The sequence below is a fragment of the Aureobasidium subglaciale genome, assembly GCF_000721755.1.
Source record: "Aureobasidium subglaciale EXF-2481 unplaced genomic scaffold scaffold_23, whole genome shotgun sequence".
NCBI lineage: Eukaryota > Fungi > Ascomycota > Dothideomycetes > Dothideales > Saccotheciaceae > Aureobasidium > Aureobasidium subglaciale.
In genome coordinates this window covers 26,077-47,271 of record NW_013566972.1, presented here as the reverse complement: position 1 = coordinate 47,271, position 21,195 = coordinate 26,077, and the positions used below count along the sequence as shown (strand labels likewise).

The following is a 21,195-nucleotide window of genomic DNA, read 5'->3' as shown; positions in this document are numbered from 1 at the left end:
GCCGTATACCTCTGTTGGACCGAGCAGTAGTTCATCGAGTAGCGTGCTAAGCAGCAGTTCATCGGTTCTGAGCAGCAGTTCGACCATTTCCTCAGCATCTTCGGCAACCGATGTTAGCTTGTCGAGCTCTACCGTGTCAAGCTCGAGCACCCCTAGTCAGAGCTCATCAAGTGCGTCATCGGCTGATTCCACATCGAGTTCGACAGTCTCGGCTACTGACTTGTCATCTTCATCGACGGGGCCAAGCTCATCTGCCTCGGTCTCGGTTTCGTCCTCAAGCGCGCCTTCGTCAAGTGTTCCTTCCTCAAGTGTATCGTCTTCGAGCGTGTTGTCTTCGAGCGCTTCCTCGTCAATCGCATCCTCGTCAAGCGCCAGCTCTGATCTCGGACCCTCTAGCAGCCCTTCGTCTTCGGTCATTTCGTCTTCCTCCGCTTCCGTAACGCCAGCACCTGTCTCGTCTACGAGTGCATCGTCCTCATTGATTTTGTCGAGCGTTTCATCTTCATCAACATCTGTGATCAGCGGTTCCGCCTCGTCGACGCTATCTTCGAGCACGTCGGCGACCTCAACAAGGCCCACAATCTTGCCCACTGTGTCTGATTACGCCGCTCAAGGGTGCTACAACGAAATCAACGGCCGCGCATTGGCTGCCGCGACTTTGAGGAACAGCACCGGGATGACACCTGCCATGTGTGCATCTTACTGCTCGCAGTATGCCTGGTTCGGAGTCGAAAATGCTCTTGAATGCTACTGTGGACCTTATCCTCGCACCGGGAGCTCGTTGTTATCTGACAATAGTACCTGCAATATGCCCTGCCCTGGAGACAAGACTGCATTGTGCGGTGCCGGAAACAGACTCAACATGTACTACAGTAGCAACTCGACGAAGGCTTCTACCGATCCCATGAACGTCAATGCCACCGGCAACTACTCATTCTACTCCTGTTACAAGGATAGTCCTCGGGCCTTGAGTGTGGTGTCGGCCAGCGACACCATGTCAGTCGACGCTTGTTTGAAGCTCGCTGAGGCCGGCAAGTACACCTGGGCAGGGCTAGAATATTCTAGGGAGTGTTGGCTAGGTAATGCGCTAGCCAGTGGTACAGGTAATGCGACCGCATCGGAGTGCAATATGCCTTGTAAGGGTATGCCCGGGCAACTTTGTGGAGCTGGCTCTAGACTTTCGCTATACAAGAGGAACACCGGCTCATAGAGTAGATAGACCGTCTTCGCGCTGCTTCTGTATATACTTATAGATATCTACAACGTTAACTTTAATTAAATTGCATCTTATTTAGTAAGTGTAGCAGAGATGTTATTAGCTAGATATCCATTAGATTATCCATGTTATGGCCAACTATTCTTGGGAGAGAATAACTAGTCACGGGGTTGGACTCGTGAAGCGGAGTGTCAAGCGAAGTGAAGCAGGTAGTGTGTAAAGTAGTGTATACTAAAGGGACTGTTGGAATAACTAATTGAGTTGAACGCAGGACTACCTAAGGTCGTCCTGCCTACCTATATACTTGATAGATAATGAGTGTATGCATGTTGCTCTGTATGCTCCGTTGTGCTCTATAGAGCAGAGCAGCAGAGCGGAGATAGCGTGTTTATGCAAGGTGCTCTGTTGTGCCAAGGTGCGGAGAACAACAGAGCGGGCTGTGCGACCCTGTCATTGGCAGGATCGTAACAATCCATTAGATTAGATATAGACCTTGATCTAGTGAATATCAGGTTAATATATTGACTTATATAGATTAAGTCTAATTACGGCAATCTCTAGTAGACATCTAGTCTATCGGATATCTAATAGACCTAACAGATTCAGTTAATATCTACTAGATTAACTGGATTAGATATAAGTTTAAGTATCTAATCTAAAATATCTAACGGCTTTAGCTGCATATCCAGCTAACAACATCTTTAAAGTGTAGTGTAATGTTAGCGAAGCTTATTACACTATCTAGACTAAAGCTAGATGTTGTATTTCAGGTTTAGCGGGTAGGAAAAGCCACGTTCGGCTTGCCACTGAGAGCCATGCATGATAACATAATCCACATCATCGTCGGAGTTTCGATACATGCCAAATCCAACCGCCTTGAAACCGTTTGAGAGTGTGGCAGAGCACTGTAGTGTAGAGGACGAGTCAACAGAGCATACTATGGGCACGATATCGAACCATCTGCCCGGGGCCGCAGGGTCGAAGAATTGAGGGAAGACCATGTCCGTTGCATAACCGCCACCAGAGTTGATAATATACAAAGCTCTGTTTGCTGGGGCTGATTCATGGAGAAGACCCGTCACCGTGTCCAGTCTGAAACCGCCGTCTTTGTAATTTCCAGCTTGGCGGTTCATCTCGAGATACAGTTGGTCCCACTTGTTCTGTGGATCGATGAGCTGGATGGGAGTTCCATCGGCACTAGTTCCTGAGCCGAAAGCCACAAGCTTTGCTGTCGGTGCTGCACTTGCTGTGGTGAATGTCGTAGAGACGGAAGAGATGATGGTGGTCACAGCCGAGGCAGTAACAGTGATGCTGGTTGTGGTCGTTGAAGCTGAAGAAGCCTGTGTGACTTGAAGCATACAAGCTGATGAAACGACCGAGGCGGGATACTTGGTAAGTGCGTCAGGGACGGCCAGTGTGCGCTTAACATTCTGTGCAGCTGAATTCGCGGCGGGGAGGTACCAAGTTGTCTGGTTTGCATCCACCAAGACTGCAATGTTACCCTCGTCGGAGGCTGTGGTCAAACCCTCTCTCGGAAATCGACTGTCATCTCGCTTACGCTGCGACGCCTGTCCAGCAGAAACAGTGACCGTGGCAGTGGAAAGTGTGATGCTCGTCGAAATTGGCGTGGTCATTGATGTGACGGTGACAGTGGCGACGACAGGCGTGTAACTGAGCACACTTGAACAGAAGGGTATGAAAGTCGACTTCAATTGGTCTGGGAAGTATCGCATGTCGGTAAGGGCTTGGTAAATGGCGCCGTCCTTGTATCCAACCACATGGCTAGGCGCTTGGCTGCTGATATTGGTGTATGTATAAGACATCGACACAGTGTACTTATCGTTGCCTCTCGTCTGGCCACTGTTTGTCGCATAGCTGCTCTCCCATGCTTCGGTGTACAGGGTACAGTATTGACCTTGAGCAACAGTATTGTTTAGATACAAGACAAAGGTATTGAAAAAGTTGCAAATCTTGGGAGGGGTGCCATCTGAAGGAGGGTGGTTGACATTGTATTGCGTCTGTGTCTTACAGTATTCGGCACAAAGGGATGCGTTGAAACCACCTTGAGTGAATATGGTAGATGCAACAAGAGTGTTGTAGCCTTGAGTATCATAAGGAGCGTCGATGGCAGCATTGCCGAGGTATTGGGCGGAAGAGAAGCCAGAAGGAACGATTATCGAGTTGCTGGTGTAGCCATTGGATCCAGCGACAACCACATTGAACGAGCTCCTGAACTGTCCATAGTTCTTCGTGTTTGAAGTCGAGACCGCACTGCCCCAGAAAACACACTTGATCATGGTGACACTGCTAGGGTCGACACAGGTGGGCCCAGGCACGAGACTTGGGTCACGCTCGAAGTAGATGTTGAAGGAGACGCATCCCCTGATGGTATCGCACTTCTTGGCACAAGTGGAGACATCATAATCTTGCAGTGTAGTGAAACCCATGTATCCGTAAGCACTGCTTGATGCGTTGAGATTTTGAAAGCCCATCGTGTAGCCGGAAGGCGTCTGGGCATTCATGGCCTTGGATGAGAACCTGGAGTCTGAAGTGAAGGCGACGGCAGTGTCTGGATTGGTCACTGCGTATGCTGCAACGCCAGTAGGTTGGGGAGCGCAAGCAGCTCTTCTGCCATTGCGAGCAGCGGCAGTGTTTGAATCGGAATACCTGTCGTCAAAAGAGATTGAAGAGACTGCCTCTGTAGCTTGAGCTGCCAGTACTGTAGGGTCGTAGGTGATGACCTGTGCAGTCGCACCGACCAACTCGGTGTAGGTTGGATCAGGTATGGCAACTACCATGTCCAGGTTGAGCTCTTGAGGCGCAGGAAGCGCCACAGCAAGCCTGGCCGCAAGAATTGGGAGGGCTGCAAGAGAGATTCTCATGTTGATTCTAGAAGTTATGGAGAGGTCAATGGTTTTTCCGTTGGCTCTCACTCCAAGATATACAATTCCTAATGTCTCGTATTCGCCTGTCGCGTAAGAAGGTGTTTACTACTCTTCCCTTCGGCTTCTCCGATGTGACCTTCATTCGAGACGCGATGGTCTGAATGTTACTTTCCTTTAGTTCAGCCCTCAGCTCTCGACTCATACAGTGTAAAACAGCAGCTGGCGAGGGCTGGTGATACCCGTGGTTTTGGCCCAAGCGCCGCGACGGGAGCGCGACGCCGGGACGTACGCTGGCGTCCATTCTGAGAATACAGTATCTACTGTAGTCTAGTTGCTGCTTGGTGCAAGATGAAGCAGGAAACAATTTTGGTGCATAAGGTCGGGTGCACCGAAGGACAAGCTGTCTGATGAGCTGAGCGACTGTCAAGATCGTGAACGGCTCGTAGGAGAACGCGTCGCTCGACCCTAGAATCCACTTGAGAGAAACTTCATCCACGCCGCACGCTAGGAATTCCCTCAGAACTTCTCTCCAGCTGCCAAGCACTGCTTTACCGCACTTCGCACCATGACCGTTAAGCTATCATAAGGACAGGCAGAGTGTACAAGGGGCTAGGCAGGAGCGTGGGCTCATAAGGCTGTAGCTAGAACTCTAGAAGCCTCCACGAGTCGGCGACGCCGATCTTCCTTCTATGGCAAACAGGAAGAGTATCAATTATCAAGCCGTACATTTACACTACACGTAGTTAGCTTGAGGTTTTATCCCATTACTGTCTATGTTCTGCCCTGGACCGGTAGGCATATAAGAGAGCCAGAGGCGGTTGGTTGGTTGACTCGTATACACTGTTCGCAGAGGAGCGAAGGACTCGACCTAATACGGGAACCCTAGATCTATAAAAGGTTTAGGGTAAGGAGAGTGCCTAATCAAGTCATCAGTGGTTCCTGCCAAGCCGGCGAGCCGTTCAAAATACTCGCTTCGGACATGCGAAAGTTGCAGCATTCCTGCTCCACATGACCAATTCAGGTCGCTTAAGTTCTTCTAGCTCAAGCCGCGCGCGAAAACATTACAAATAGGGCTACGGAGTATCTTTCAAAATCAGACTGAGTTGTGAACATTCTAGAGCAGAACATCCCAGCTGGAAAGACTCGAAACAGATTGGGGTTTGCCAAGTCCAGCTGCGCCTCGTTATAGCCGCAGGACTCGTGATCAGCTCGGCCTTGAATGAGATATCTGTTCTTACTGTCTCGATGCCTCTTCTCCAACAGTGAGAAAGACCGGTTAGTAGCCGCCTTTCAAAACGGCGACCACGGAATAGGTTCACGTCCCCCTTACCTTTGACTACCAGTTCTCTATACCTACAACTGCTCAGACGGTGTGGCTTGATCGATTTCTCCGATGAGTCGTTGAGGGCCGAGGCGTGCTGCTCCAGAGCGGATCCCGAACACACCACGGTGCCCCTGACAGACAGAACTTCAGAGTTGATATAGGATCTCAGTATCTCTTGCAAGTTGCAAGCGTTATGAAGCAGGTCAGGAAGTATGGGGAAATACAGGCAAGTGTCCACTGTCTGCGAAGTGCAGCGAAACCGTTCGGCAATGGTCCCGTATCGCCATTGTAACCAACTTGGATTTCGAACCCGCGTCGCCGTTCGTTCTTGAGTATGCTCGCTGGAGGCGTGGATCAGAGAGAGAAGCAGGTGATAGAAAGACTGTCTCGGTTTGATGTGTAACACTTCGCAGGCACAAGAGCGTTTAGAAAAGTCGAGTTGTGCCGCTTCCAGGTAGGATGGATGCGGCACGCAATGCCGGTTGCAGCCTTGGAGTCTGGAGACTACCGAATTGTCGCAACAACAATATCGAGTAAAATCACCTCCGATAGTGAAATGACTCAGGGAATCTCATGATTTGCGTCGAAATGTCCTTATGTCACGACCTTGCTACAACTCTACTCGAGGCGGCGGACGACATCTGTAAGAACACGGTCCGCGCGTAGGTAATCTGTTGTCTGGCCACAGGGTGTTCCAACGTGGCATGCTTGGCCCTCCAGTACAAGCTGGACATATTTGAACCTCACACTGCCATCTTCGACAGGTGGTTGTGTTTGCAAAGATCTTCGTTAAGCGCGTAGAGCGCGTAGCAGCACCGGAAGTCGAGAGGTTCGTACGTTGTGATATCTGCCAGCGATCTACAAGCCACGGTGCTTAGCTCTGATGCGAAAATACATCGTTGGTCGAGATTTCGTTTGACACCGACCAGGGCCCCAGCCGCTATGCATATCGATGCAGGCGGCGCGCCTACCTAAGGAAAACGCCGTACTGGGTATTGGGTGCTGTGCCTCATCAGGAATTCGCGCATATGAGCACAGTATGCCTCGAGGACTCTGCGGATCTACAGACAATCGTTATCAATTCAAGAACCAAACTTTTATAATACTCGGGGATTCATAGTAGTCAAGAACCTTACTGTGAGATCAGGCAAGGATCACGTCGAAGCACAGGAATTCTGTGGCCGTCAGTCTCGCCATGGGGCTCGTGGGCTTGTTCAGCCTTCTACTACATCTCCAGACAATTCCATCCACGCGCATCATACCGGAGACATCCGATGAGGACTATCGGATGCGCTCAGAGCCCCAGTATCCTATCCTGAACGAGAATCCTCCATCTTACACCACCTTCAACGTACCCGGAGAAATGGATGGTTTTCGACCGCATATCTGGCAAACTACTGGTCCGAAGCCAATCTCGGAAGAGCAGGCAAGCGACATTGCCTCATAGCGCGAAAAACACCCAATATTCTCCTCTGTTCTCATAATAGACGAGTAAGGAGACAGCTTCGTCAGCGAGTACTATGCAAATCGAACCGAAATTGTGGACCTTTTCTTGCGACTCCTAATTCTAATCATTAAAGTAGATCTCTTTCGCTACCTGGCGCTAATTGCAAAAGCCGGCATCTATGGCGATATCGACGTGCTCTACTTAATGCCGATGTAGTCTAAATACTAAACCCCTAACCCTAAGTTATAAGTATAAGAGCTTCCGTATACGGGAAGGAGAAGGTCTACTAGAACAAGAACGCTCTTCTTATCGTACTTAAAGGTAATTTCTGGATGTTTACCGCTAATATAGGACATTTTTTCTAACTGCTTCCTTATTACCTTTACACCTAGAACCGACCATTTCCTCGCCTACTAACGTTCGCTAGCCACTTATGACCTCATCACTTTCCCGACACTTACATTTCGACGAGGTCGCACATAATCAAGTACACAGTTACACGGCGACTTTCGCATACGTCCGGGATCATCGCATTGGCTGATTACAATCCGCGATATATAAAGAACCTTGTGTGATCGCGTTCTCGGCACCGACAAGTTATTGGATCGCATCGCGACGTAATTCGAACTTCTTCGTCAATGCCATCCGCGACGACTACGTCGCTCCAGCACGCCTATCAGGCTCTACTCGGAAGGGGTCGCTTATCACAAAATGGATCACAGGCAGCATTGATCAATCGTCTCTCGACCATCCAGACAGACCTTGTCTCCGATGTTGCCTCGACGCCGCACGGTCTCTACATTCACGGTTCGGTCGGGACGGGCAAATCCTATCTTGCGTCGCTATTCACGTCAACTTTACCATCGCAAGTCACTCGGAGACGCGCGCACTTCCATGAATTCATGCTCGACGTTCACTCGCGACTTCACAAAGCTCGGTCTTCCTCTAGCCGGTATGACTCTGCCGATCCTTTGCCCATCATCGGCCGCCAGATTCACAAGGAAAGTCGGGTACTTTGCTTCGATGAGTTCCAAGTCACAGACATAGCCGATGCGATGATTCTACAACGTCTGATGGGAGCCTTTTGGGCAGCTGGTGGTGTGATGGTCGCGACCTCAAATCGTGCGCCGGAGAAGCTGTATGAAGATGGTCTCAATCGCGACTTGTTCCTGCCGTTCATCGCAATGCTGAAGCATAGATGTGAGACTTGGCCGTTGGGAGGAATGCAGGACTATCGTATGTTGGCTACAGAAGCATCTGGGCAGAGTCAGAAAGTGTTCTTCACCGACCCGACAGAGTTTCATTCAAGCCTCGAAGCTGCTGTTGGAAGTCAGCGATTGGAACCTCACGAGATCGAAGTCATGATGGGCCGCAAACTCGTTGTCGCCGCCGCTCCAATTGAAAGCGATAAGAACAGCTTGATTGTCTCGTCCACGGTCACCCAACTCTGCGAAGGCAAGCTGGGTGCAGCAGATTACCATGCGCTATGTCGAAGGTCGAAGGTCATCTATCTTGAAGGTCTTCGTCGATTCCGTCTGTTTGAGCTGGACTTCGTGCGGCGCTTCATCACACTCATCGATCTGGCGTACGAGTCGGGAACAAGAGTCATTATCTCGTCGGAAGCAACGATTGATGAAGCATTCGCTGAGATTGTGGAAGCAGAGCAGCAACGCATGCAGCGGAAACAAGGCGGACTGAAGATGTCTGTTAAGAAGGGTGGTGGTAGCAGCTCGAGTATGATGAGCACCTTTGTTTCTGGTGACACAGAGTGGTCTGCAACTGGTCTGGCCGAGGCGAGTCTGGCTACTGGAGGTGCAGGTGAGACCGATGTAGGCTTTGCGATTGGGAGAGCAGTGTCAAGACTGCATGAGATGGGTTCTGGCATGTATGGACAGATGGACTAACCCGACCCGGTGGCGCTCCATAGCTGAATCTTGTCACCAGCGCGTGGACCTTTGAGGAAACGTTGAAGAATCACGCAGATGCTGGCACTAGACAACAAGTTAGTAAGAAAGCAGTGTAGCAAGGAGATAGCAATAGCGCAGTAAGCTACGGAGAGATCAAGATGGCAGCTTTATGAGTGTTCTGAAATACTCGTTATTAGATTTGGCTCTATAGCCTGGCCTTGGGCATCTGCTTAAGAGCTTGTCTGACGCCCAGATCGCTCAGAATCTCCTCCGTTCCACCCAAGATAGCGTCGAATTTGTACGTGCGATGGAACTGCTCGACAACTTTTCCCATACCTCCTTGAGTGATACCACGGCCTCCAAAGACGTTGCAGGCATCATCGGCGACTTCATGAGCACAGCGAGTTGTAAAGGACTTGAGCAAGCCGACAGGGCCTCCAAGATACTTGTTCTGGTCTCGATAGGACATCGTGTTCATCTGATACGTGATTTGTTCGAGCCAAGCTTGGGTGGCTTCGGTGTGTTGAATCATGCGTGCAAGTCTGAGGAAAGCCTGGCGTCAGTATCTGGTAAATATGTGTCTTGTCGCAGTACAACTTACTTTCCACGGATGACCGGTTGCTCAGAGAGCGGCTTTCCGAAGACAATACGCTGGGTGCTCCACTTCAGGCACTCTTCCGTGACAGCTCGCATCCACTGTATCACTGCTGCTGTCATTGCCCAGCGCTCGTGGTTAAAGTTGCTCATGATGACCTCAAAGCCTTTGTCCTCTTCGCCCAAGAGATGATTGACAGGGACCTTGACATTGTCGAATTGGATGTAGGCTGTGGCAGCCGCCGTTGAGTAGCTTGTCTGCGAAAGGTCAGAAAGATGCTTGGAGCAAACCCATGCATGGATTGTAACATACCTTGATCTTCTTGGTCTCGACATTGTCGTCCCTTGGAACCAAGATCACGCTGAAGCCTTTGACAGTCTTGCAGCCAACGACAAAGTAGTCGCTGAACATGCCGTTGGTTATCCATTTCTTGGTGCCGTTGATCATGTAGTGGGAGCCATCGGCCGTCTTTTCAGCGGTGGTACGAAGGCCAGCGACATCACTACCAGCAAAAGCTTCCGTGATGGCGAGCGACATCTTCTTTCTTCCACTCAGGCATTCTTCCGTGACAGCATCTCTCAGCTTGACATCTTTCATCCAGCTTCTGACGGCAGTGAGGGAGATTGACATGCCTGCCATGTTTCCATCTTGAAAGCCTCTTGACAGAACCCGAGCAAGTTCCTGACATGTGATCAGATCGTGGAAATAGTCGAAGTCTTCGCCCCTGACGCCGCCTGGCACCATTCGGCCGTGTAGATGCTGTCCGGGACCGAGTCGCATAGCCAGCATGTTGTTCTTTGCCATCTTATCGATCATTTCCTGACTGATATATGTGCCATCAGCTTCTTTCTCTTGTGCCTCTGGTTTGAGCTCCGCATCCACAAATTCTCTGAGGCTCTTTCTGAACTTGCGGTGTGAATCAGTGTAGTATGGGCTGGTGAACCGGGGACTGAGCCAAGTAGGCTCTGCGTATGGCACTGCGCTGAGATCCCCAGGCTGAGGATCAATCACTTCCGGAGTTTCGTTTTGCACAATGCCGATGCACAAGGACGAGTACTTTTGCAGGACTTCATGTCGGTGTAAATTGTAGAAAGCTGTCGTAGCATCTTGACCCGCGACTTGCTGCAAGACCACGTTGCCACCAGGATGCGCGTCCAGAAAATCCGTGAGGTCGTACACTTTGTGGTCGACGATGCACCACAAAGAATCTTCGGTGTTGTTCTTTGCGATTTCCTCGCGCGAATAAGTATGTGAGGAAACTGTACCGGGCATGATTGACAGCAACGGGAGTTCCAGATTATCGAAGAAAAACGTAACAGTCTACTTTAGTCGACAAGAAGGAAAAGTGTTTGACGCTCAAAAGAACTGTGGTGCTGCCCGGCTATAACAAACACCCCGCATGTTGTGTTAATCGTGCCTCGGTCCGCACGCCATGCACATGGAGTACTTGCAAACAGACGTCGCGACAACTGTGTACGGCCCTTGAGTCCGTTGGACGTTGGAGGACGGCAGTCTGGGATGAACCAGAGTGTACTCTCCTACTTGGTGTCTTTTGGCGCGTGTCTGCTCAGGAGGGCATCAGCGGGAAACTCATGGAACTGCCGCATAAACACTGCGGGCTGCAAGTGGAGGGAAGCTGCTTTAGATAGGGTCTGCAACCGCTTACAAATGCGGATACAACAGCTTCTTTCGACACTTGGCGCTTAAAGTAAGGCCGCATTCGGCGGATACAACTCAACTCTGTATCGTGATCACAACCGCTGTAACCGCCTGACAGCTCAGTTGTATCCGCTCAAAAGGGTGAAGTGTTAAAAATCTATGTGCGGGCGTCTGCCAAGGTCATCCCGCACTTGCACATCATAATCATAAGATGCATAATAGTCTGCACAGCACGAGTGGTAACCGCAAGCTGTAACCGCTGTTGTAACTGGGAGTTGCAACCGTTGTATTTGGTCGCTGACCCTCCCTATTGAATTCGCCCAGCCCCCGCAGCCGCGCGCGCACGCATTGCAGCGAGCATCAGCTGTCGCAAATCCTGACCAGCAACGCGAGAAGGCAAGTACAAGGTTACTTACAAGGTGTAGGATCTGTCGGGGTACCTCCGAGGCGGAAGGACGCTACAAGCTCGAAGAGGAAGGCTGCGGCTAGGAAGTAAAATCGAAGGATCTGGAGCTAGCCAAATCAGGTCGTCCGCTTTAGGCAGGATCTGACCACCGCCTGTCAAGAGTTTCTTTGCAGATTCAAAGCTTCGATAGCCTTAAGCAAAACTCGTCCCTAGCGGTGGCGTCTGATGCTCATCGTCAACTTGCATTCCTTACTTGTTCTTTGCTTCACAGCGCATCGTATGCGCTGGCTGCCTCTCAACATCGTGCACAGGGATCACGATCAGACGATTAAGGGACAGATAGGTAGACGGGCCAAAGCATTCATTACATCTTGATACCAGTAATCTCGTTCCCCTTTTACTTATTCTACTTAGGTGGGATAACAGGCAGAGTGACGAAATTAGGACGCTCTGAGCTGATGTGAATGAAATTCCGGCCCATCAACTTTTCCGGCGTTCTATTGCACGATTAGTGAGACCTCAGTGCTTGGCACTCATGGAAGACAACGACTTACCTATCTATGGGAGAGTTGTGTTGAAATTTCTCACAGCCTGTTCGGAGTCAGCTCTGCAAACATAATCCGTTGAAGCTCAGAGGTTCAACTTACTTTGAGTGTCGCCCGATGCAACGTCGAGAACGAGTCTCTCGCCTTTCTCAAAGATGATATTTGTAGGCCACACTTCGACAACAACAGGATGAATCTCCCCAGGGATGACCGGCAGAACGTCTGAAGAGAAGTAATCCCTGTAAGGTAGATAAAATCTGTGCCTAGCATGATCGCTGTTGATTTTACGGAGGCAAACTCTGAGCCAGCCCTTACACAAGGGTACATTATTACCTCCAGTGCCAGTGTAAAAGATCTCTTTGCCCTCAGCGGAGAAATGCCTTAGGGTAAGGAAGAGATCAATGTCGGTTGGTACTGTTTCGCCTTCTGGAGCGACATATACGTTAAGATGCGCGGTGATATGGCCCGTGATCTCAGTCTCTTGCTCGAAGGCTGCGGTCGAGAATTGAAGCATTTGAGGTTGATCCATGGATCCATGAATCCCAATGCCTTATACCCGAGCTGAGACTTTACAGTATTCTCGGGTTGCAAAGTCGTGAGGATAAGATCAGGCGTAAGATAGTATGGGATATACTGGGTATGTGCAAGAGGCCACTCAGTCTCAATATGACGAGGGAATGTCTTCTCGTCTTCAGGATTGTTGAAACCCACGTCACCCTTTCTGAGAACCAGGTCCACATTCGGGGCCGTAACATCGGACCACCCACCGCGATCTCCGCCTTTTGGAAACGCGTCGAGGAAGCTACGCTGAACCTCGACTTCCTCCTTGTAGTAGAAGGGCAAGTCGTGGCGGCCGGTAATAAAGCTCAGGTACTTTAGCTCCGAGCCTGCACTAACCCAACCCTCAACGTTACCGCGGAGATGGAGATGAATGCCGCACCAGTTTGCGACACTGAGAAGTGGGACCTGAATGTCGGCCATATTGTATTCTTTCGAGGCGTAATAGGGATCGTCGCGGAAGTGGTTGTTGGTATTGTCTTCATTCTGATCCTGACGATTTGCACGCAATTCGTCCTCACTCAAATCACCTTCAATGGAGTCAGGGCCCCAATTTCTAGCAGCCCTTCCGCCTTTACTATACTGATTGCTCAGAACCTGGCCATCCCACCAGAAGCGAATAAATTTGCTCGAGAGGATCCCATCGTGTCTGCAGCAATCACGATAATAGGCCGTTTTAGCACCTCCTGTTCAACACCTTGACAGGAGCGTTTCTCGAGCTCTAAGTGGCTAGTCGATCAAGTGGCGAGGGTTGAGGTGTTCAAGGCGTACACCATAGTGTTAGAGCCGTACAGGAGCTCAATTCGGCTAGTCTAAGGCATAGTTTAGCTAGCTCGGCGGCTAGCTAAGCTCCGAGGTTACAGAGGCCTCTAAGCTCTAAGTTCGTAGCGTAGCTATCTATATACACCTCGTTGTTAGCATAAATACTTAGGGCTCTTATCTACCGGTAAGCGAGTAGAGCAATAGTCAGTCTAGTTAGCAGTCGTTACCGTCGATAGATACCCTCGGCCTTGCTTTGCTAACTTAATCTAGCGCCCCCTAGAGCGCTTAGAGCGCTTAGAGCTAGTAGAGCTAGCAGAGCGCTTAAAGTTCTTAAAGGTCTCGCGGAACTAGTCGTATAAGAGGTAGTAGAGGCAGCAGAGGTCCGCGTAGCGTAGCTAACTATAATTAATCCGGCCGCTACTAGACTAAGCAGCGTAATAAGGATCTTCTTAATATCCTTTAGATCTATACGCTAGCGTATAACCGTATCCTAAACTCGAACTAGTTTCGTCGTATCTAGAAGCACTAGAAGCAGAAGACTAGCTATAACTACGCGTCGATAAAGAGGAGGATCTAAAGTATAGTTAACGAGCGCCGGCGCGTATAGCGGCTAAGGACGGAGACCTCTAGAACTGAGAATAAGACTAACTATACAGTCAGTATAGATCGGTTTATAAGAGAGGTATAGGATCGTGCTACTAAAGAGAACTTAGTAGCAGCGCTTAGCGTAGAGGCTTAGCGACGATAGAGCCGTCGAACTAAGCGTAATCGAGAGCGTATAACTACTCGAGGCGCTTAGTAGCGCTCACTTAATAACGAGAGCGACAAGGACGCTACTTCAGCTACTAATATTAACGACTTTAATACGTAGAGCGTTAACTTAGAGCTAGTAATTAATGTTAATATCAAAGTAAGTAATAGCGCTACGCGTAGAGGCCGAGGCATAGCAAGTTTAGTTAGTTCGCTAACGTAGCGTCGTCGCCGAGGTAGCAGCTATAGCTTAAGTAATAGCTTAGTAACGATACCTTCGTAAGAAGAGCTATTAGTTAACCTTATAGCTATCGCTAATCGCGCCTTTCTAGCAGCTATAGCGCTAACTTAAATAGCTCCTATAGCAGAGATTATAGAGCTTAGAACTAAGGTTACTTAGCTTAAGGCATCGATATAATAACAAGAGGCTATACTCGCTTAGCTACTACGCTAGTAACAGCTAGTACTAGCGCCAGTACTAGCGCTAGTACTAGCGTAAGTTAAGCCGCTCTATTATACGCCTTATTAGCCGAACTGGTTCGTACCGAACGCTTAGAACTGGTAAAATTTATAGCTATCTATAGCTCTATCAAAAGGTATTACTTAGGAGATGGCGGAGAGCATAAAAAGCGAATCGACGACTGACTCTAGCTACTAGTACAGGTATATAAGTTCGTTATTAGTATAGCAACACGGTAGAAGCTAGCTACCGCTTAATTTCTAAGGTTAAGGCCTTTAGTAAATGCTGTATATATCTATAAGGACTGAGTTCGACTAAAGGCATACTTAACTGCTATTCGGACCTTTAATAGACGCCTATTAAAGGCTCTCTATTTAGCGGTAAGGTATCGGAAGCTATACTAATGCTTATACGGCGCTATAACTCTAGGGTAGTTACTATACGTAAGGTCTCTATATATATAATAGCGCTCGCCCTTAAGTAGCTTATTAAGCTTCGAAGGCACTATTAAGCTCTACTATATAGACCAGTCGTTATCGCGGCTATAATAAGGACCTATAAGCGAGCTAATAAGGCCATCTAGTATAACAATTACCTAATACTTAAAGCTATAGCTATAGTAATAGCTAGAGAAGTAGTCTCGCTAACGGCGCTAAGGTCGATTAAAGCCTCTGAAAGTACTATCTATAAAACCCTATATACTAACTCTACCTCCTCGCCGGCGTATATACTTAGCGTACTCTTAAATTCGCTTAAGACGTAGCCGAGGATGCTACTTAAGCAGCTATTAGTGCTCTCTATTAAAGAATTTAATGGTATCGCTAAATACTATACTTAGATAGCTACGGCAGCGACTAAAGTAGTCGTAGAGCACCGTCTAGTCGTTCGGAAAGTGGAGGCAAGCGCAGGTAACTGCTATAGCGAAGTATAGCGACGGTAGATTTAGTCGGTTATTAAACTCGAGAGTATTAAGCTTTAAGAGCTGCGTTAACTTAACTACTTCATCCCTGCTAAAGCGACAGAAGAACTTGAATTTATCGGTAGGCTAGCTATTAAGCTACTAGTCGAAGTAGTTATATAGTAGAGGGGCTCGGTAGATAGTACGCCGAGAACGACGGCGCTAGCAGAGAACAATAGCAACTATTAGTATAAAGAGGAAGCGACGACGGAGCTCATCTATAGCTGCTATATACTAGAGGTTAGCAGTAGTAGTAGCAGCAGTAATAACAACGACGACGAGATAGAGGGGTTATATACGCTAGTACTACTAGCTGCTGGCGCTAGCAGAGCTGATACTATGGCTCTAAGGCCTCGGAAGTGGCGTATACTTGCTTACTTATTCAAGCTGTATAGTGTTAAACAGGAGGTGCTAAAACGGCCTAATAGTCTGACATGCCTTCCTAAGGGATGATGCACGCAAGACCCTTAGGTTGACGAGCAGCTACTCTCCATTGGCTGCCTCCGAATAGCTGATACCCAGGAGATCCACCTTACCCGTCGACCAAGACTGCTCGGCAACCCACTTAGCGACATCGACAAATGCATCGCTAGTGCCGCGGGACATTGTATCAAGCTTTCCAGGAGATTGTCCGAGACCGCGTTCATCTGCGCGTACGACAACATAGCCTTTGGAAGTCCAGTATCCAGGGTCAGGGACTTCCCATGCTGAGTGAGCAGACTTTTGCTCTGGATTGACCTCCGAATATGATCGCGGGTGAAAACTAGAACCGCAAGATCAATAATACATTCGCCAAGGTGACGGACCAGCGTCTTACTCTTGGTACGGGATGTCTTTGCCATAAGGACCGTACGTCATTAAGACGGGCCGTTTTCGTGCAGCGATCCAGACCCCAGGAAGGATGTGGGCGCAACGCGCAGCCGATGTGGTCGTAATTTGGACCCGGCCTTGACATGTGGGGAACAACAAGGACTAACACCAGGCATCAAGAACGCACGGCACCGAACGCGTCCTTCGAGGTCCATGTGAAAGCGGGGTGTTGTGTTACACCACAACAATTTAGAAGCTATATACAGGGTTTGCCTCACTTCTTGTCTGCAGTGTCTTGGTCGCTTAGATATATTCCGCCAGCCTGCAAGAACAACACTCCGTTCAATAACGACAAATTACACTCCCCATACTTCCTGACATGTCTGCAGCTCTCGACTACTCCAATGATCCAAGGATCGAACCAGTCTTCGGAGCCTCTTGTGAGCCTCTGAAGATCGTCATCGTCGGCGGTGGTATCGGAGGTCTCACTGCGGCCTCAGGACTGCGTCAAAATGGGCATGATGTTGTTGTTCTTGAGCAGTGGGATGGGAGTAAAGAGACAGGCGCTGCAATCCATCTCGCGTCGAATTCCAACGGTCTCCTCCGAAGATTGGGCCTCTTCGCTGAGACTACAGGAGCCATTCTCATGCTGCGCCACACTAAGTACGCCACCGACGGTTCTAGAATTCAATCTCTCGACCTCACCGAGTCAAACAAGCAATGACAGCATCAATGGCTGCTCGCTCACCGCGTTCACCTCTATGCTGAGCTGTAAAGACTTGTGAAGAGCCATGATGGACCTGGAAGACCAGTCGATCTTCGATACTCATGCACAGTGAAAGACTTGGATCCCGATAGTGCTACCGCCATTCTGGATAACGACGAAAGGGTCGAAGGAGATGTCATCATCGGCGCCGATGATGTCTTTCTGTAGCTCGCACCAAGGTCAAGGGAGGTAATGTCCGACCTTTTTCGTCCGGCAAAAGTGCTTTTCGATTCCTTGCCAAGAAGAAGGACGCTTTGGACGACCCAATCACACGGAAATTCGCCGAGAAGGACGGCGAGCTTGTCATGTTTCTTGAACCTGACAGCAAAGTCGTTACCCTTGCAAGAACACTGCTGAACTTTGTCTGCATACATCCTTCGGAGAAGACGTCTGCGCCTACCGACGACTGGAACACGGGTGGAAGCATGAAGGCGCTGCTTGACGTCTACGCGAATTTTGGCGCGTCAGCTCGAGCTTTGCTGAGTAAATCATATCCTGCTTCACTCAAGGTCTGGCAGCTACTGGACATGGAAACCCTGTCCACTTGGGTGAACAACGAATTGACTCTTCTTGGAGATACTGCTCATCCCTTCCTTCCTCATCGAGGACAGGGTGGAGGTCAAGCCATCGAGGATGCTGCAGCACTCCCAGTTGTTCTACCCCTAGGTACTCGATCAGACGAAGTCGCCGAGCGCCTTAAGTTATATGAGACTTGTCGTTACCAGCGTGCCCATCGCATCCAAGAGTACACTCGTCAAGTCGGAAAGTGCCTTGGGGAGGACGGCAAGATCGATAGTAAGTCAGATCAGCGGGTCTACGAGGTGCAACATACTGATACGTCTAGTGATGGAGTATGTCTATTACAACTTCGGCCACGATGAGTTTGATAGTGCCACCGGGATCTTAAACAAGTGATGTTGGGCCAAGAATCCCAATATCTACTGGCGCATGCCTGTAGCTTTCTGCCCGTCACCAGGGCCTTGTCAAGCTCTCTACACGAACGTGCCACAGCCCGCTCGTCACTCTAAATTCACCACTGCATCTATAAAGTTCAAGACATCGCGAACATTTCTGCAAAATCTGTTCCCTACCGAATCGTTCCAATCGAAGAATCCAGGCACAATCGCATATGCAAGCTTCTCCTAAACAACACTAGGCAAGATGGAGTGGCTCAGTAGATCTGGCTACCGTCACTTCGGAATGTACATCCACGGAGTGCGATATACCAAGCAGAATGGGGAGACTATAGATGCCACATACATGCCTCTAATCTTCGAGCCTCTTACCGACCCCATCGTCAGTGGTCGTGATGAGTTCGGTATGCCCAAAGTCTTCTGCGATGTGGACATTCGTCGCCATGTGGACTCCTATCGCGTGAGAACCAGCTGGCAAGGCTCCATGTTCGGCATATTCAATATCGATGGACTGGAAGAAGCTGATCCCGCGGCCGAGGCAGGTACCATTGATGGCGAAGCAGACTACGGTGTCCTGACCTACAAGTACAGTTCTGCGGTTGGCGAGCGTGGCAAAGCAGATCCCGCCTACGCTGTCGTTGCTCGTCACGCTGAGGAGTCGAAGGTGGTGCCGAGTAAGGTCACAGGCCTATGGAGGAGCAAGAAACCGAACTTTGAGTTGGACTCTTTGACTCAGCAGGACTTGCCCACACTGCAGCCCATTGTTTCCAAGCTTGCTCAGACTGCGGTCTACGAGTTCGTTTCTGGTAAAGTTGTTGACGGCTATGGAGTTTCTGACGCTTCTGCTGCGCGTCGTATTGAATAAAATGGCGTGGGTGTTGATGCCAATGCAATTTTGTACAGCATGTCTCTCGTATCACAACTTTCATGCCTAGCCAAATCATTTTGACTCTTTGCGACCATGGCTGATGACCAAACGTCGTGATATCCACTCGTCGTAATACACTAACTGACGAACGTCAGAGTAGCTTTAAGTTTGCACGCTGCGGTCTCCTCGTGGATCACTATCATCTGCGTCCTGGTGCTACAAGCCCTATGCATAGGACGGTGAGCTTGGACTACGGTGTTGTGCTGGAAGGCGAGGCTGTTCTAGTCTTGAATAGCGGTGAGGAAAGGCTTCTACAAAGAGGCGATATCGCAATGCAAAGGGGAACAAATCATGCTTAGTGAAACAATAGCAGCAAGAATTAGGCAAGGATGCGTTATGTCTTACACGAGGCCGAGCCAATTTGAATTGGAGGAAAGGAATTGGACGAGGATTATGGAGGTATTCCTGGAATCAAGCCATCGAGGGAAATACATGTACATAGATCCGGAGTAGCAGCCTAGAGATGTCGAGAGAATCAAGCTTCAATTGCGGTGAGTAAAATCCCTCGTTGGTTACACTTAATGGTGCCATATCCAAGTCGCTATGTCTAAGCTCGTATGTGCTGGTCACCATTCACCATCAATCTCGTACCTGAAGATCGTCTTATTGACCTTACCACCGCTAGCCCTCTAAAGAGTTTCTAGGTACTGTGCGAGGTGAAAATGCTGTTCCGAGGCCCCTTGGTAAGTGAACTGACTGCATTTAGACGCACGCCACTGTGTACTGTCGCAATGAAGATTTGTTCTGCGATTTTAGGGCCTCTAGGTCTAGTCACCGTGTCCAGATTGCGGTTGATGGGTCTTCTCGACGGGAAACCTCGATGTTGAGATGATTCTGACCATCGAGAGACAGAGTGATCGCTTAGGGCAGGATTCCACGACTCGTAGTCGTTACAGACATGCTTGTTTAAGTCGTGATATTGAGCTTAGTACAAGTGAAGATGTGTGGGATATTCTGTCCGATGCATGCGTGGTCCAACAAGAGTGAAGCAACTGGACCTGTCAAGCCACAGGTTGTTGTACGCCTTGCGCATCGCCGTCAATACTTCGCCGTTGTGGCACATCAGCTTGTTTCCAAACCGCGGTCACATTTGTACTCCAGATTTGCAAGAAGCCCCATCGCCCCATTTGAATCTGTCACATCGTCAATCTCGCCGTCTACGTCCATCAAATCAGCAGCAATCGATGGAAGGGCAAAAACTCCCCGCTTCATTCAACGGCAACTAGCGAATCTTAACAAAGCGATCACTACGAACGCGAAAACGATCCAAGATGCTATAATATCAGACCCGAATGTCCGATCTCGTGAAGCTCAAGTAGAGATAAACCTGACCATCTCCGTGGTCAATGATCTTTACGAGCACTTCCATGGGATCTTCTTGTTCCATACCAAATAGGACGACTGCTTGAAAGGAAAGCTAACCACCACTTGTCCTTCAACTAAGCCTATACGACATGTTCTCAAGTTACTGGATATAGATGTCTAGTCGCAATGTGATTGCCGTTGGCATCTTGGAAGGCGGTAGTGAAGTGATCTTTGCTATCGCTCATGCTCGGATGCTCTTTTTCACTGGGGCTAGCGTAAGTACAGACAGGCTACCATTTGACATCGTTGGAGCCACATACGCTAGGACTGCTTTGGTAGCATTTGCAGACACTTCAGCATTTTCCACTGCTTTAACGAAACCGGTCTTCACAGCCTCTGCCAAGTGGATTCGATTCCAGGCGTCAGTCTTGGTGGCGTACTCGACAGAAAATCTTCTCCCACCCTTCATGATGGTTTTGATAGATTTGACGTCGATGATCTTGTTGGCTGGCATGTTGTGTTGAGGTAGAGCAGTACTATAAAACGATGAATCTTTGTGTTTCTTGAGGTTTACGATTATCAGTCTTGAATTGAGCAGCAGTCAGCTCATATGGAATTCCTGGCTTGGGAACAGTTGGGACAAATGAACTTCGAGGTAATATCTCTCAAATAGATACAGCGGCTAGTAATTCAAGGATCGCGCCATTGTCCAAGTCTTACAGTTGTAGAAACACCAATGAGACAACACCGACCGATCGCTTATCAATTTTTCAAGCCACACGATAGGCTGGACTTTCTTGTCTACAGTCCATTGCGTCAAATTCTGTCACAATCATGTGCAAAGCTGAATGTAGTTGGAATCGAACTCATACATAGCCGCCGTGGCCAATTGTCGAACTGTCTAGCTTGATTGGAGGATCCAACGAAGGTTCTGTCATTAGTGTTGAGTCGGCGAAGGCGATTGTCCGCAGTAATCCATCAAGCGCTATTTTCTTTAGTC

At 49.2% G+C, this 21,195-nt stretch overlaps 9 protein-coding genes across 9 annotated transcripts; 4 read left to right on the top strand and 5 right to left on the bottom strand.

Annotated features, from left to right (window-relative positions):
• Positions 1-156: 156 nt before the first annotated feature.
• AUEXF2481DRAFT_7834 (uncharacterized protein) lies at positions 157-690 on the bottom strand (the record flags this gene model as incomplete). The annotated part of the gene is made up of 2 exons (XM_013485150.1): positions 157-596; positions 684-690. 2 exons carry the CDS (start codon positions 688-690, stop codon positions 157-159), a joined length of 447 nt encoding a protein of 148 aa, XP_013340604.1.
• A 118-nt stretch (positions 691-808) lies between these two features.
• On the top strand, positions 809-1,210 carry AUEXF2481DRAFT_7833 (uncharacterized protein; the record flags this gene model as incomplete). The annotated part of the gene is made up of 1 exon (XM_013485149.1): positions 809-1,210. One exon carries the CDS (start codon positions 809-811, stop codon positions 1,208-1,210), a length of 402 nt encoding a protein of 133 aa, XP_013340603.1.
• A 758-nt stretch (positions 1,211-1,968) lies between these two features.
• AUEXF2481DRAFT_32342 (uncharacterized protein) lies at positions 1,969-4,098 on the bottom strand (the record flags this gene model as incomplete). Its single annotated transcript, XM_013485183.1, has 1 exon — positions 1,969-4,098. One exon carries the CDS (start codon positions 4,096-4,098, stop codon positions 1,969-1,971), a length of 2,130 nt encoding a protein of 709 aa, XP_013340637.1.
• Positions 4,099-6,197: 2,099 nt separating this feature from the next.
• On the top strand, positions 6,198-6,982 carry AUEXF2481DRAFT_43229 (uncharacterized protein). The gene has a single exon (XM_013485207.1). The coding sequence runs from the start codon at positions 6,621-6,623 to the stop codon at positions 6,870-6,872; it is 252 nt and encodes an 83-aa protein (XP_013340661.1). The 5' UTR covers positions 6,198-6,620; the 3' UTR covers positions 6,873-6,982.
• Positions 6,983-7,356: 374 nt separating this feature from the next.
• Positions 7,357-9,092, top strand: AUEXF2481DRAFT_43228 (uncharacterized protein). Its single transcript, XM_013485206.1, has one exon. It carries the CDS (start codon positions 7,511-7,513, stop codon positions 8,774-8,776), a length of 1,266 nt encoding a protein of 421 aa, XP_013340660.1. The 5' UTR covers positions 7,357-7,510; the 3' UTR covers positions 8,777-9,092.
• On the bottom strand, positions 8,985-10,646 carry AUEXF2481DRAFT_47989 (uncharacterized protein; the record flags this gene model as incomplete). The annotated part of the gene is made up of 3 exons (XM_013485232.1): positions 8,985-9,321; positions 9,381-9,631; positions 9,687-10,646. 3 exons carry the CDS (start codon positions 10,644-10,646, stop codon positions 8,985-8,987), a joined length of 1,548 nt encoding a protein of 515 aa, XP_013340686.1.
• A 1,199-nt stretch (positions 10,647-11,845) lies between these two features.
• AUEXF2481DRAFT_47988 (uncharacterized protein) lies at positions 11,846-16,330 on the bottom strand (the record flags this gene model as incomplete). Its single annotated transcript, XM_013485231.1, has 6 exons — positions 11,846-11,936; positions 11,994-12,030; positions 12,087-12,468; positions 12,558-13,228; positions 15,991-16,235; positions 16,290-16,330. The coding sequence occupies 6 exons, from the start codon at positions 16,328-16,330 to the stop codon at positions 11,846-11,848; spliced, it is 1,467 nt and encodes a 488-aa protein (XP_013340685.1).
• A 331-nt stretch (positions 16,331-16,661) lies between these two features.
• On the top strand, positions 16,662-18,827 carry AUEXF2481DRAFT_47987 (uncharacterized protein; the record flags this gene model as incomplete). Its single annotated transcript, XM_013485230.1, has 5 exons — positions 16,662-16,990; positions 17,060-17,204; positions 17,228-17,806; positions 17,976-18,145; positions 18,227-18,827. 5 exons carry the CDS (start codon positions 16,662-16,664, stop codon positions 18,825-18,827), a joined length of 1,824 nt encoding a protein of 607 aa, XP_013340684.1.
• A 1,432-nt stretch (positions 18,828-20,259) lies between these two features.
• Positions 20,260-20,791, bottom strand: AUEXF2481DRAFT_91462 (uncharacterized protein). The gene is made up of 2 exons (XM_013485260.1): positions 20,516-20,791; positions 20,260-20,459 (listed from the first exon to the last, which is right to left on the bottom strand). The coding sequence occupies exons 1-2, from the start codon at positions 20,707-20,709 to the stop codon at positions 20,351-20,353; spliced, it is 303 nt and encodes a 100-aa protein (XP_013340714.1). The 5' UTR covers positions 20,710-20,791; the 3' UTR covers positions 20,260-20,350.
• Between the last annotated feature and the right edge of the window lie 404 nt (positions 20,792-21,195).

Excerpts from the sequence above, each read along its gene's own strand:
- AUEXF2481DRAFT_43229 (XM_013485207.1), top strand. The coding sequence starts at position 6,621 with ATGGGGCTCGTGGGCTTGTTCAGCCTTCTACTACATCTCCAGACAATT.
- AUEXF2481DRAFT_43228 (XM_013485206.1), top strand. The coding sequence starts at position 7,511 with ATGCCATCCGCGACGACTACGTCGCTCCAGCACGCCTATCAGGCTCTA.
- AUEXF2481DRAFT_91462 (XM_013485260.1), bottom strand. The coding sequence starts at position 20,709 with ATGCCAGCCAACAAGATCATCGACGTCAAATCTATCAAAACCATCATG. Across the intron at positions 20,460-20,515 it reads GCTACCAAAGCAGTCCTAGC|TGAAAAAGAGCATCCGAGCA; the intron begins GTATGTGGCTCC and ends CGCTAGCCCCAG.